Below are 15,588 nucleotides of genomic sequence, written 5' to 3'. Positions count from 1 at the left end.
TAAAAGACTTAAAAATTTTATCTTTATTTATCGTATTTCATTTTAAATGACTATTTATGTTAAAAAAATTAAACTTTATTTTTTTAATGAATTAAGTTGGTATAACTCTGATAAATTAATTTTATTATGGGGTTAATATTTTAATAAAAAAATTATATACTTTTAATAAAGATTTATACTTTTCAATAAAAATTCAATTATTTTTATGAATGCTTAAATTATATTAAGAAAAGAAAAAAAAAATAATTAAGAATAGTTGAAAAAAATTATTTGAACTTGGACTCAATGGTCCAAAGGAAAAAAAAAAGGTGAGAATTGAATCTGATTTTTTAATAGGCCCAAATGGCCCAAGAGAGATTTGATTTGGGCTGGATCCAAAAATAATGACCCAATATAGATTTGTTATTAATATTACTTAATTGCCCTTAATGAAACATGCAATGTTAGTGAAGGAAACATGCCTCTAAGGTAATTATGACAATAGGATCCTGCTTTAATAGTATAGATATGTTATATTTCTAGTGAAATTCAAATTTTGCTTGCTTTCTTAAACTATAACTATATAGGAATTACAATGAGATGGTCTTCGTATGCTAGAAGCCATAATTAAGAGCATGGTTTACCTTAATCATAGACCTAGTATAAAATCAATTTCCAAGAAACTTCCACCTTAATTTAAAGAAATCTACAAAATAAACGATTAGATCAAACAAAATTAACAAACCAATAAATTGCTACCATCCACGCCCCTTCCAGCTATTGCATCATTTTGTCTATTTCCATAATTCTCATTAATGTCTAGGACAAGAACAAAAAGAGGTACTAACGCTAGAGGCATAATACACTCTGATACTCAAATAAGATTCTTTATGCTGTTATTAGCTACAGTGAATGAGGTGAAAGCTACCAGATTACAGATTCACTCCTTGGGCATTGTCGTTTCTTAGTATAATCATATAACAAATCTAAATACTAGTAATTTTAAAGCTCAATCTAACTTTAGCTCACCCCGGTTTGATTTTATACTGCTTTTATTTGTCTGTCGCCATTATAGCCAATCATCAAACAAAAACCATCAAAGTAATGACCTATTCTGATCAAATGGTGGTGGTCTAGTAGTTCTCATTCAAGGTGAAACTGTTGTGTAAATCTAAGTTAGAGGTCGATTTTATTTGGCAAGTTAAATTAATATTGTCACACTTTTAAACCCATTAAAATCTGACAAATGAACTATTCAACGGGTGTGTTCAATTCGTAAAGAGATTAGTTGGGTGTTACAAGTTTGGATCATAGTCTGATCAGTGGTTGAAATTTCCAAAGTTAAAACATTCTATAAGAGCTGTAAATTCGTCATGCTCGATCGATGAAATTACCTTAGCAATCATCCTGTTGTAGAAGCACTCTATTATCTAGAAATCATTTGGAAAATTCAATCACTTATCATGATACCCGCCTACAATTTCTTGATATTTTCCAAAGCAAACAACACTAATGAAAAATACTTTAAAATAAAATAACTAAAACTCCTCATCTAAAAGTCAGTAAACAAGCCAAAAAAGTGTTACGCACCAAAGTCATCTTCCAAAGTTTGGTCTCTTTATAGAAAAAAAACTCTTAGCTTCACACGTTTTTAAAGCTGCATAAGTCTTCCATATTCATATCAAAAGATTCATCAGCATTTCTACATTCTTTAATTCTTTTCTTCCCTCAAATAAAAAAACCAACCAAAATCTCCAAGAAATCAAGTGTGTTCTCCAAGTTTTTCATTTTTTTCAGTCGGCTTTCTTGTGAGATTATTACAAATTTTCAGACAAAGAAGATTAGCTAGTGGCTATGGCAGGTGGTGGTCGGAGAAGAAGAAGATTACATCTAAGCAGGATCTATTCTTACACATGTGGTAAATCAAGTTTCCAAGAAGACCATTCTAACATAGGAGGGCCCGGTTTCTCTCGTGTCGTCTACTGCAACGAACCGGATTCTCCGGCCGCCGAACGCCGGAACTACGCCGGAAATTACGTCCGTTCTACGAAATACACCGTCGCTTCTTTCTTCCCAAAGTCCCTCTTCGAGCAGTTCCGCCGCGTGGCCAACTTCTACTTCCTCGTCACCGGAATGTTATCGTTAACTGATTTCTCTCCTTATGGAGCCGTTAGTGCTCTCTTACCTCTTGCCCTCGTCATCACCGTCACTATGGTTAAAGACGGTATCGAAGATTGGCACCGGAAACAACAGGTCCGATCAAAGTTTATATCTTTAATCTTTTTTTTTTTTATTTTATAAAGTTTTAACTTTTATTTAAATTCAGGATATTGAGGTGAATAACAGAAAAGTGAAAGTTCACGACGGAGATGGAATATTCCGGCGAGATGAGTGGAGGAATCTACGAGTAGGTGACGTGGTGAGAGTTGAGAAAGACGAGTTTTTCCCCGCGGATCTTTTGCTTCTGTCGTCGAGCTACGAGGACTCGATTTGCTATGTAGAGACGATGAATCTTGATGGAGAGACGAACCTGAAAGTGAAACAGGGGCTTGATGCGACTTCTTCGTTGTTGAATGAAGATTCTGATTTTAAAGAGTTCAGAGGCGTTGTTAGATGTGAAGATCCGAATGTGAATCTTTATATGTTCGTTGGGAGTTTGGAGCTTGGAGAAGAGAGGTTTCCTTTGTCGATTCAGCAGATTCTTCTTAGAGATTCGAAGCTTCGAAACACAGAGTATGTGTACGGAGCTGTAGTTTTTACCGGACATGATACAAAGGTACACAGTTTCATCTGCTCTGTTTTTCTTTTCTTCACTAAAACAAAGGCCCTTTAATACTACTTGAAATTTATGTTTTAAGTTTTTCATACATATTTAACAAAACTAAACAAGTATAAAGTTTTATCAATAATTTTGTTTTAGTGAATTTAAATTATAATTATTTTCTAATAAATTACATCATTCGTATTTTAATGTGTTAATTTTTTATGTAAAATGCATTAACTAAAGTGTAAAAAACAAATTTCCAGATAGAATAAAAATCTAAAACATCAAATTTTAAATACAGAATGGATATTTATATAATTTTACACAATTTCCGTTGTTCTGCAATGTCATAAAAATCATAATTATAAATAAAATTATTTAGTGAAAAAATCTTTTACAACAAATATTTTTCTTAAAAACAAAATATTTGGAATCTCAAAAAACATTCCACCGTTCCTTTGTATGTGACTTATTACCAATGTGAACTGAACCTAAAGCTTTTACATTATTCCACCATTCTATATTTGCATATACAACTTTCCATTCTCCACTATTCAATAATATTTAGCTAAAGTAATACAAAATTAACCAAATAACTTTTTAGACTATAAAAGCTTTATTTTGATGAATTGAAAAACAGGTGATACAGAACTCAACTGATCCACTATCAAAAAGAAGCAGGATCGAGAGAAAATTGGACAAGATCATCTGCTTAATGTTCGGTCTCATCGTTCTAATGTCATTCGTCGGATCAATCATCTTCGGAATCGAAACAAGACAAGATAAACTCAAAAACGGAAGAACAGAGAGATGGTACTTGAAGCCAGACGATGCAACCATCTTCTTTGATCCAGAAAGAGCTCCAGTGGCTGCAATCTACCACTTCCTCACCGCCGTAATGCTCTACGGTTACTTCATTCCAATATCGCTTTACGTCTCCATCGAGATGGTTAAAGTCCTCCAGAGCGTTTTCATCAACAGAGACATTCATATGTACTACGAAGAAACTGATAAGCCCGCGCAGGCACGGACTTCGAACTTGAACGAAGAGCTTGGTATGGTCGACACGATCCTGTCCGACAAAACCGGGACATTAACGTGTAATTCTATGGAGTTTATCAAGTGTTCTATCGCGGGTACGGCTTATGGACGTGGGATAACGGAGGTGGAGAGAGCTATGGCCGTGAGAAGCGGTGGTTCGCCTTTGGTTGATGAGGATTTAGATGTTGTTGTGGACAAGTCTGGTCCTAAGGTTAAAGGGTTTAATTTTGAGGATGAAAGGGTTATGAATGGGAACTGGGTGAAGCAGCCTCAAGCTGCCGTGTTGCAGAAGTTTTTTAGGTTACTTGCCGTGTGCCACACGGCGATACCCGAAACCGATGAAGAGACTGGTAATGTCTCTTATGAAGCTGAGTCGCCGGATGAAGCTGCGTTTGTTGTTGCGGCACGAGAGCTTGGCTTTGAGTTCTTTAACCGGACGCAAAACGAGATCTCCTTTAGGGAATTGGATCTTGTAACGGGTGAAAATGTCGAAAGGTTAGTTTATTTCCTTTTCGAGCTTCGGCAGAACTGGATCTGAGATTTAAGAAACCATAAACTGTTTAGGTTAATTTTAATTTTAAAATAAATCGACAAAAAGTGTTACAAAAATAAAAAATAATAAATAAATAAATCGACAATGTGGAGGCTATGTGATTTATGCATGATGACTCTTTAAAATTTGGAGGGAAAATTGAATGTTTCATCCGTTTGTGCCTAGAACCGCCCATGATCTTAGGTCATTTATGTGATTCCTTGAGCTCAAAGCTTCCTATGTTCTTGCAGGGTTTATAAGTTACTTAACGTTCTTGAATTCAATAGCTCGAGGAAGAGAATGTCAGTGATTGTAAGAGACGATGACGGGAAGCTCTTGTTGTTGTCTAAAGGAGCTGACAAGTAAGCTATTTTAGACACTAGCTACACACATTATTCTGTTCTGTCTGAATCCTTTGTGATTAAAGGAATTTTTTTTTTTTTTTTTTTTGGTTGTATTTTTTTAGTGTAATGTTCGAAAGACTTGCAAAGAACGGTCGTCAATTCGAAGCCAAAACCCAAGAACATGTAAACCAGTATGCAGATGCAGGTCTAAGGACTTTGATACTTGCATACCGCGAGGTTGATGAAAACGAGTACATAGAGTTCAACAAGAGTTTCAATGAAGCTAAGAGTTCGGTAAGTGAGGATCGCGAAGCTTTGATAGACGAAATCACAGATAAGATGGAACGTGATCTCATTCTCCTGGGTGCTACAGCTGTTGAGGACAAACTTCAGAATGGGGTATGAATTTTAACTATAGACTTTATAATGCAACAAGAGTTGTGACAGTTTAGGGTTTTTGGAACTAACAGTTTCTGGATTAATGGGTGTTTAGGTTCCTGAATGTATAGACAAACTTGCTCAAGCTGGAATCAAGATTTGGGTTCTAACTGGAGATAAAATGGAGACAGCTATCAATATTGGGTATTGAATGTTCTTGTTCTTGTGTGTGTGTTCTTGGATACTGACTTTAGATTATTTTATTGCAGATTTGCTTCTAGTTTACTAAGACAAGAGATGAAACAGATCATCATCAATCTTGAGACACCACATATCAAGTCCTTGGAGAAGTCTGGTATCAAAGACGAAATTGAACTGGCATCTAGGGAAAGCGTCGTGAAGCAAATAGAAGAAGGGAGGGCTTTACTGGCTGCATCAGGCGCAAGCTCTGAAGCGTTTGCCTTGATCATAGACGGGAAGTCGCTAACCTATGCCCTAGAGGATGAAATCAAGAAAACGTTTCTTGATCTTGCCACTGGTTGTGCCTCTGTGATTTGCTGCAGATCATCACCTAAACAAAAAGCATTGGTATAATCTTCAAAACCTTGGCATGCTTGATGCTTCCTTTGCATTCTCATTGTATATTTAGTTCTAACATAAGATATTTCTTAATTAGGTAACACGACTGGTTAAGTCTGGAACTGGAAAAACAACCTTAGCGATTGGTGATGGAGCAAATGATGTAGGAATGCTTCAAGAAGCTGACATTGGTGTAGGAATAAGTGGTGTCGAAGGGATGCAAGCAGTGATGTCTAGTGATATCGCCATTGCTCAGTTCAGATACCTAGAGCGGTTATTGCTAGTCCATGGTCATTGGTGTTACAGCAGAATCTCATCCATGGTAAGAAAAGATTTGAAAAATGTTCCCTTAAAGCCTCTCTAATTTCATCAATCTTTCTCTTACCGTTTTTTTTTTTTTGCTTGCCTCTTGCAGATATGTTACTTCTTCTACAAGAATATCACTTTCGGTGTCACAATATTCTTATATGAAGCTTACACTTCCTTCTCTGCACAACCTGCCTACAACGACTGGTTCCTATCTCTTTTCAACGTCTTTTTCTCTTCTCTCCCCGTTATTGCACTTGGAGTCTTTGATCAAGATGTCTCAGCTCGCTTCTGTTACAAGGTTGGTTTTAGGTTGAGGACTCAAAATATTTGATCTGCAAGAGTTACTTACCAATTTTTTTTCTGCCAGTTTCCGTTGCTATACCAGGAAGGTGTGCAGAACATTCTCTTCAGCTGGAAACGGATCATAGGATGGATGTTCAACGGATTCATAAGTGCCCTCGCCATTTTCTTCCTATGCAAGGAATCTCTAAAACATCAGCTATTCGACCCAAATGGCAAAACGGCAGGCTGGGAAGTCCTGGGAGGAACAATGTACACTTGCATTGTGTGGGTCGTCAATCTCCAAATGGCTTTATCTATAAGTTACTTCACATGGATCCAACACATTGTGATTTGGGGATCAATTGCTTTATGGTATATCTTCCTCATGATCTATGGAGCTATGTCCCCAAGTTTCTCCACTGATGCTTACATGGTCTTCCTCGAAGCCCTAGCTCCTGCTCCTTCGTACTGGCTCACCACTCTCTTCGTGATGATCTTCGCTTTGATACCTTACTTCATCTACAAGTCAGTGCAAATGAGGTTTTTCCCTGTATACCATCAAATGATTCAGTGGATTCGGTACGAGGGTCATTCTAATGATCCTGAGTTTGTTGAGATGGTGAGGCAGAGGTCGATTAGACCCACCACTGTTGGATACACGGCGAGACGAGCTGCTAGTGTACGGCGAGAAGATAGGTTTTACGATCAGTTCCATAATGATCTTGTTGCTTTCTGAAGAGTATAGAATTAATTTTAATGTAAATATATATACATCTTTAAATGTAGAGATTAGGACTTCGTTTATTAGATTCCCTGTCAGAAATGCATCTGTAGTTATACTTAACACACGCGGAAATTTTGTACATAGTTTTTGTGGATATATATAGTAGGCCTGGAACTTTTATCCGAGATCCGGATTCGATCCGAGATTCGATCCGGATCCGATCCGAAAATCCGGATATCCGGAGGAGCCGAATCCGGATCCGGATGATAAAATGTTGGATCCGTCAAAGCCGGATCCGGATCCGGATATCTTGATTTTTTAGTCCGGATATCCGGATCCGTAAGTTTTATTAATAATTATTTCAAAAATAGTAATATCTATATATAAAAACTAACTTTATTTAATATATTTTCATTTTTATAATAGTATATGTAAATTTTATGTAAATTTTGTAATATTATACATAGAAATAATTAAAAACATTATATATTTATTATTTTTTAATTATTTTTAATATTTTATATATATTATTATTATTATTTTATTTATTTTAAGGATCCAAATCCGAATCCGGATATCCGCCGGATATTACAATTTTTAGAAGGATATCCGACACCCGGATATCCGAGAACCCCGGATCCGGATAAGGATAATAAAATTATGGATCCGCCGGATAAGGATCCGGATCCGGATACCTTAAAATTACCCGGATATCCGATCCGTCCCAGGCCTAATATATAGTTCATTATCTTTAGCCTATTTTTTGTGGATAACACACACGGAGACAGTTCATTACTCCTAAAATGTTATTTTTACTTCTTCATTTAGTTTATTTACTTCACTAGTAATGTAGATTCAATTGTATTATGAACGTTTTCTAGATTTAATTGTTATACCCTCTTTTTTGTTTGAACACCGATTCAAGTGTTCGCTATTTAGTACCAATGCATTTGGAACATACAAAGAATAAAGACAGCTTTTTTTTTTTTTGTAACACTTGCTCTTTAATTAGAAAAAGGCCTCAGGCCTAAAATAGTTTTAGTCCATGGATGGGTCAGATACACGAGAAGAAAATAGAGAGAGTTTTGCTAAACGATCCGCTTCCACATTCAGCGATCGGGAGAGATGAGAGAATGATATCCCGACAAAAGCAGATGAGATCCTTTGGATATCTTTGACAATACCAAAGATCTCTTTTACCTGCATGTCGTTGTTGATGGCTCTGATGAGCGTTAGGTTGTCAGAGAAAGCTTTGAGCTTTTGGTGCTCAAGTTCCACTGCTGAGAGGAGACCAGATCGGAGCGCAATTGCTTCCGCTACTAGTGGTGAGGTGATCGATTCAAGCGTAGCTGAACCATGGCTGAGATGAGTTCCGTTTCCATTAGAGAAGATCCAAGCGATTCCTGCCCGTTTTGATCTCTTATCGTATGCCGCATCAAATATGTATGTCGTGTAGGCGCCGCTTTCACCATTGTTTCCTGTCGATCTTCTTGATGTAGGTATCACTTTCTTCACCCATTGAATCTGTTGTTGTGCTTTGAATCTAGGAAGAGAATGGAACAAAGAATAAAGACAGCTAACTTTGGATTTTTTCAACTTCAGACAAAGACTATAGAGAAGGATCATGTGAGGTTCGGTGAGATAATTATTTAGGTTCGGTGACTAAACCCTAAAATCTAAACCCTAAACCCTAAACTCTAAACTCTAAACCCTAAACCCTAAATCATAAACCCTACCCTTTAACTCTAAACCCTAAGTTTGTGACTTTTGATAAAACATTAAGTGCTATTTTTGTGACTTTTGACCTTAAGTGCTAGTTTGGAAACATAAATTTGATTTAGCGCTATTTTTGTCTTTTTCTCATATATCTATTTAGCTTTTATTTTGTCAACGATTTCAATGATTTGACTCTTTCGGCCATTATGGGCCATCGTTAAACACTTCACCATTGCAATTGGCTCAGTTAATCCAGTTGCTTCGGCACATCTACAACTTGAAGCTTACAAGATTGAAATCTAAACACTAAAAGTAATTTAAAACTTTGTGTAATGAGTAATGAGCGCTGGTTTTAGAAGTGTCATAGACTACTGTTATATCATACTCCCTCCGTTACTTAATGATAAATTTTTTAGGAAAAAAATTTGTTTCAAAAAGATGTATTTTTTGTGTTTTCTATGAAAAAATTGTAAACTTCAAGAAAATTAATTGATTTTATTGAATTACTATTGGTTAAAAGTTATCAAAAATTGAAAATTACAGAAAACAATACATTTATTATGGTAGTTTAATGTGTTTTCTTAATATGTGTGAATATACTAAAAAATCTATCTTTTAGGAACGGAAAGAGTATTGGTTAACATCTATTTCTGTTTTATTTCAAATATGTACGTATTATTATAAAAAAAATAACCATATACTACATATTTATTTCACATCTACTCAAAAGTCAATTTTATACTCCCTCCGTTCCCGAAAGTAAGATGTTTTAGATTTTTTACTTGTTCCACAAAGATAGATTTTCTATATGTTTAATGTACTTTTATACTTTTAAGAAACGTTAAATATGAAAATATTTGAATTGATTAAATTTCATTGGTGAAAAGTTATTGGAAAGTGTATAATAAAGTAAAAAAAAAATTAAATTATAAATATTTATTGAATTTTTAATAAACATGAAAACTTTAGAAAATCTTACTTTTATTTATTTCAGAAACTAAGGGAGTAACATTTAATATTTACCAAATAAGAATTTGACGTCACCTTCTCCAGCGGTATCATAAATTAATTAGAAGAACAGAGATAAATATTGTTAAATTACACACAAGTTTCATTTATACAAAGCTGGACATTAAAAAAAAATTAAATTAATCAAAAACAAAGACATAGAAGAGAATTAAGCAGCAGCAGTTAATCCAAGAAAATCAGCGGCGGACTTGGCCATAATATGCGCAAATTCATTGAAACTAATCACACCGTCACCGTTAGAATCAGCCTCCGTCATCATTTCCGTCAACTCACGGTAAGTCAACGGATGTCCCATTTTAGCCATTGACCCAGCAAGTTCCGCCGCCGTTATCTGACCGTTACCGTCACGGTCGAACGAGCGGAAAACCTCCATGAGCTGCTCCTGGTTAATGAGCACCTCCTCGTTGAGATCCGGCATAATCGCGACGACGAGCTCATCGAATTCGACGGAGCCGTTACCGTTACGGTCGATTTGGTTGAGGAGGAGAGAGATCTGATCGCCGCGAGGTTTGATACCGAGGGAACGGAGGAGAGCGGCGAGTTCGAGGTGCGTTAGGCTTCCGTCTCCGTCCATGTCGAAGCGAGCGAAGATGTCTTTGAGCTGTTTGATCTGATCGGTTGGTTTCGTAGAGGCCATTGATGGAGAGGAGGAAGAAGGAAGATAACTTTTTGGAGAAGTTTTCAATTTTAGGGTTTTTAAAAGAATTGGATTTGGGGATGAATAGTTCTCAAGTGGATAAAGCGCGTTAATGGAGACGAAGTTGAAAATAACAAAATATTATTATTGCTGTTTGTGATTGTATTGTATTCCCGCGTCGTAAATCAAAATTTACATTTTCATTTATCTTTATCTTTATTTCATTTCTAGATGTGTTTGATTTTTATTTTTTTCTTTCAATTATTGACAAGATATTAAATATGTGGAGACAGATTAAAGCGGATTGACGGTGAGATAATTAATTCGGAAATTGGGTAGGAAGCACATCACACAACTATATTCTTGTTCAATAATTATGCTTTTTTTTTTTTTTTTTTGTTAAATACTCTTTCCGTTTCTGAATAAATGTCATTTTGACATTTTTCGCGCAGATTAAGAAATGACTGAAATATATGTAAGTTGTTATTAATTACTCCACTCTGACCAATAGTATTTGAGATAAATAAAATTATTTATAAAGTCAATGCAGTTTGCAATTAATTTTCAGCTGAAAGTAAATATAATTTGCACTTAAATCATAAAGTGACATTTTTTATGTAACAAAAAAAAATGTTAAAATGACACTTATTATGAAACAAATAGAGTATTAAAATGGATTATTTGGAAGTGATTGTGGAGGTGGTAGAGGAGGAAAAGGTCCCAGAACTTTGGATATAATAACACCATAGCCTAGAGTTTTTTTTTATAATATGGGACCTAGATTTTGATCCGCGCTTTCAAAGCGCAGATTTAGTTTTTTTTTTTTTCAATTGACAAATATTTAGTAAATGTCATATATCATATATTTGTGTTTTATTTTATAAAAGACTTAAACTTTTTATCTTTCTTTATCGTGTTTCATTTTAAATGACTATTTATGTTTAAAAAAAGAAACTTTATTTCTTTAATGAATTAAGTTGGTATAACTCTGATAAATTAATTTATTATGTGGTTAATATTTTTAATTAAAAAAATTATATACTTTTAATAAATATTTATACTTTTCAATGAAAAAATTCAATTTTTTTTTATGAATGCTTAAATTATATTAAGAAAAAAAGTAATTAAGAATGGTTGAAAAAAAATTATTTGAACTTGGACTCGAAAAAAAAAGTGAGAATTGGATCGGATTTCTTAATCGGCCCAAATAGCCCAAGAGAGATCTGATGTGGACAGTGGGCCTAGATCCGAAAAATAGCCCAATATAGATGTGTTATTAATATTACTTGATTGTCCTTAATGAAACATGCAATGTTAGTTTAGAAAGGGCAGACTAAGGTAAAAAGGACAATATGATCCTGCTTTAATAGTATAGATATCCGAATTTGAATGCCCTACTACTCCTTTAGAGACCGGTCTACCGGTGATAGGCACACCCGGTTATTCTACGTGGGAATTAGATACTCAAATCGTCTTATCATGCTGATGGATAAGTCAAAATAGTAAATTTTGAATACATAGCGTTTAACTCCTTTCCGAGCATGTATTACCATCTGACCACACATGCGTGGTTAACCGTAGCTAGATGTTTCAGGATTGACCGATCCTTACTGCAAAATAATATTACATGATGATGTTTAGACCAGAATTACAAATTTTGGTCTGGAACTTTTCAATACTCTTTTTGTTTTTTTTTTTAAATACAAGTTTTAAAATTTTTATACATATTAAAGACATATTAAATTTTTATTATTAATACATTATTTTAGTTGATTATTTTCAACAATTTTTACTAATAAATTCAATAAACACAATTATTTTTTTGAAGTTTACAATTTATAATTTATTACCATATAATGCATTGAAAATGCAAAAGTACACCATGATGAGGTTTAGTATGCCAATTTAATGGATCATAGTATGGCAGTGATCATGTAAGCGAATGCCGATGGATTTTATATGATGATAGAACCAGATTTTCGGACCTAGAAAGTATAGCAAGAGCATGTCCCCCCTTACTGCCTTACACTTGGGGTTGGAAGCAAAGGTTGTGGTTCATAGAGTGTTTGCTAGAACATCTCCAACCCAACCTCAAATCCTCAATTTTTGAGGTTTTGTGTCATTGCAACCCAACTTAAAATCCTCAAAACTATCTTTTATTTTCTTTTTGGTCCTTATAGTTATTTTTGTTCATAAATATTAGTAACTTTTGTTAATGTCAAGGACTGCAAATAAATAAACTTTTAAGGATTTTTTGAGGATTCATGGGTGAAGTAACTGATTGATCCAAAAACGGTGTTTATGCTAGTGATATTTGTTGGAATCATACAATAAAGAATCTAAAGATAATAATTAGATTCTTGAGGCTTAAGAGAAATCAACATAGAAATCAAATGGAAAATGAACATCAAAAAGAGTTTATTGATCAAAGATTGTATTACAAGTATGATTACAAGTGTAAGTAAATCTAAGAATCCATAAACTCTTTGTAAGAAGTGTTCTACGTCTAAAATGGAAAAGAGAAGAAGAGATCTTTTCTCATAAGGAAGTAGCTCCTTATTTATAGAAGAAAGGTGTCTAGGGTTTCCTAACAAAGTGGGCCTAGTTCATTGTCTTAATGGGCCTTGAGGGAGGATGTAAATCCCCCCCCCCAACAGTAAGTCCCCCCAAGTTCGTTGAGAGAGATGAAATCGATCTCTGCGAAGTTTACGAATAGGGTTTATTAGACAATGATCTAGACACATTCATGCCTATGACGGTTTAGGCGAGTTTATTTCGAACTTGTGCTTAGTAAAAAGCGAGTTTGCTTTAAACTCGTCCTTAGCGAAAGACGAGTTTACTTGACTCATGCTAAGACAGAGGCGAGTTTACTGAGAACTCGTGCCTAGTAGAAGGAAAGCTTCTGTAAATTCATGCCTAGCCATAGAAGAGTTTTTGTAAACTCGTGTCTAACAATAAGCGAGTCGACCGCAAACTCGTGCCTAATAAAAAGCAAGTTCAATTTAAACATGTGCCTGAAATACACGTTTACCGAACTATTGTTGATCCGAAGTCTCGTGTTGAAATCGTGTGTGCTAAGCAAGTTGTTGGCTTGTGTGTTTGTTAGGCTATGATGATGTTGAGAAATGTGCCGGCTTGTGCTGTTTGTATTGCTTCCGACTAGCTCGTAGATGTCTTTCGAAGCGTGACGACATGATGGTGGCGAGCGCTTGTTGATTCTCTTTGGTCCAACGATCACTGGTCACGAAAGACATAATCATGATTAGATCAATGTAAACCCAAAGACATAATCAACTTTGGCATAATCAATAAGTAAGCGATCAAACTTATAAGAGGATAAGCAGCTTAAAGTTGTTTAATGATTTAAACCACAGTTAGACGACTTCCAAGAAGTTCAGACGACTTTGTGAGAAGACTTTTAGGAAGTTCAGACGACTTCCAGACGACTTTACAGGAAGTCCAGACGACTTTACAGGAAGTCCAGACGACTTTACAGGAAGTCCAGACGACTTTACAGGAAGTTCAGACGACTTTGTCAGAAGACTTCCAAGAAGTCCAGACGACTTCCAGACGATTAACAGGTAAGTCGTCCCAGAAGTCTTCCAGATCTGAAAAACCTGCATATTAAATCCAGATCTGAAAAACCTGCATATCCAAAAACGTTCAAATGGCTTAAAAACAGAAAAAATGAGTGAAAGATTAGATAAATCTACCTTTACAGAACACACAAAAATACATATCTAAAAATAATAGATCTACCTTTAAATTAGTGGAAGATGAGTACCATCTAATTAAAAACCTGCAAAAAAAATAGATTAGTAAGAAAGACATGAGACAAAACTGGAAAATTCATCTAAAGTTTGGTGTTTTCAAGTCAAAGAGATTAGAGTGGGTTTGGAGAGTTTTTGTTTGGGAAAAAAGTAAGAACTTTATACAACAAGAAGTTCCCAAATGAAGAAAGTTCAGACATAAGAACTTACCAAAACGCTCAGATCTATTATGAAAGGGAGACTTCGTCAGAAGACTTCCATGAAGTTCAGACGACTTCCCGGAAGTCCAGACGACTTCCCTGAAGTCCAGACGATTTCCTGGAAGTCCAGACGACTTTGTCAGAAGACTTCCAAGAAGTCCAGACGACTTCCAGACGACTAACAGGTAAGTCGTCCAAGAAGTCTTCCAGATCTGAAAAACCTGCATATCCAAAAACGTTCAAATGACTTAAAAATAGAGAAAATGAGTGGAAGATTAGATAAATCTACATTTATAGAACACACAAAAATACATATATAAAATTAATAGATTTACCTTTAAATTAATGGAAGATGAGTATCATTTGATTAAAAACCTGTAAAAGAGATAGATTAGTAAGAAATACATGAGACAAAACTGAAAAATTCATATAAAGTTTGGTGTTTTCAAGTCAAAGAGATTAGAGAGAGGTTGGAGAGTTTTAGAATGATGAACATTACATTTTTGTTGCAGCCATTTGAGAGGAGGAGAGAAAATGTGTAAATTTTTCTTTATATAGGGAGACAAAAAATCCAATTATATTAAATATTTTTTACTCAGACGACTTCCTGGACGACTTACATTTCAGTCGTCTGGTGAAGAAATTAAAACAGACGACTTACATGTAAGTCGTCCAGAAGAGTTTAATATTTTTAGCGGGAAATTAAATATTTTTAGCGGGAAACTAAAATAGAAGACTTTCCAGACGACTTACAAGTAAGTCGTCTGGTTTAAATTATTTAAGCGGGAAAATAATTTTTTTAAAAAATTTTAGGCGGGAATATTTGGACGACTTACATGTAAGTCATCTGTTTTAATTTCTTCACCAGACGACTGAAATGTAAGTCGTCCGAGTAAATTATTCAACAGACGACTAAAATATACGTCGTCCGAGTAAATTATTCAACAGACGACTGAAATATAAGTCGTCCACACCCTAAACATAACCCCTAAACTTAATTATCTAATTAAAGACTTCATAAAATCAAATCAAACTTGAAAAGTGTTTACTATACACATAAATAAACACATATAGGTGAAAACTAATTTTTGAAAAAAACATTTTAGTTTTCTAAAATCTAACCCTAACAATACATACAATACTACAACATATGTTTGCCAAACTCCTAAACCAAAGTATTTCATGATTCACTACTTCCACTCATCTATCTTCAAAACAAATCAATTTTATCATATCTTAATTTATATCACTTAAAACTGTTTATAATTACTTGATTTTTATTTTTCACGCATCAAAATATTTTT

General features: G+C 34.7%; 2 protein-coding genes across 2 annotated transcripts; one reads left to right on the top strand and one right to left on the bottom strand.

Moving 5' to 3' along the window:
* The first annotated feature begins 1,558 nt into the window (after positions 1-1,558).
* LOC106410575 (phospholipid-transporting ATPase 10-like) lies at positions 1,559-7,088 on the top strand. Its single transcript, XM_013851104.3, has 10 exons — positions 1,559-2,232; positions 2,306-2,755; positions 3,384-4,279; positions 4,568-4,678; positions 4,783-5,059; positions 5,154-5,242; positions 5,308-5,626; positions 5,715-5,939; positions 6,033-6,224; positions 6,294-7,088. The coding sequence occupies exons 1-10, from the start codon at positions 1,834-1,836 to the stop codon at positions 6,942-6,944; spliced, it is 3,609 nt and encodes a 1,202-aa protein (XP_013706558.2). The 5' UTR covers positions 1,559-1,833; the 3' UTR covers positions 6,945-7,088.
* Positions 7,089-9,728: 2,640 nt separating this feature from the next.
* On the bottom strand, positions 9,729-10,542 carry LOC106408965 (probable calcium-binding protein CML16). Its single transcript, XM_013849657.3, has one exon. The coding sequence runs from the start codon at positions 10,312-10,314 to the stop codon at positions 9,826-9,828; it is 489 nt and encodes a 162-aa protein (XP_013705111.3). The 5' UTR covers positions 10,315-10,542; the 3' UTR covers positions 9,729-9,825.
* Positions 10,543-15,588: the final 5,046 nt, after the last annotated feature.

Source organism: Brassica napus, chromosome C7, assembly GCF_020379485.1.
Source record: "Brassica napus cultivar Da-Ae chromosome C7, Da-Ae, whole genome shotgun sequence".
NCBI classification, from domain to species: Eukaryota; Viridiplantae; Streptophyta; class Magnoliopsida; order Brassicales; family Brassicaceae; genus Brassica; species Brassica napus.
This window is presented reverse-complemented; position numbering and strand designations above follow the sequence as displayed.

Excerpts from the sequence above, each read along its gene's own strand:
- LOC106410575 (XM_013851104.3), top strand. The coding sequence starts at position 1,834 with ATGGCAGGTGGTGGTCGGAGAAGAAGAAGATTACATCTAAGCAGGATC. Across the intron at positions 2,756-3,383 it reads TTACCGGACATGATACAAAG|GTGATACAGAACTCAACTGA; the intron begins GTACACAGTTTC and ends ATTGAAAAACAG. Across the intron at positions 5,243-5,307 it reads GAGACAGCTATCAATATTGG|ATTTGCTTCTAGTTTACTAA; the intron begins GTATTGAATGTT and ends ATTTTATTGCAG.
- LOC106408965 (XM_013849657.3), bottom strand. The coding sequence starts at position 10,314 with ATGGCCTCTACGAAACCAACCGATCAGATCAAACAGCTCAAAGACATC.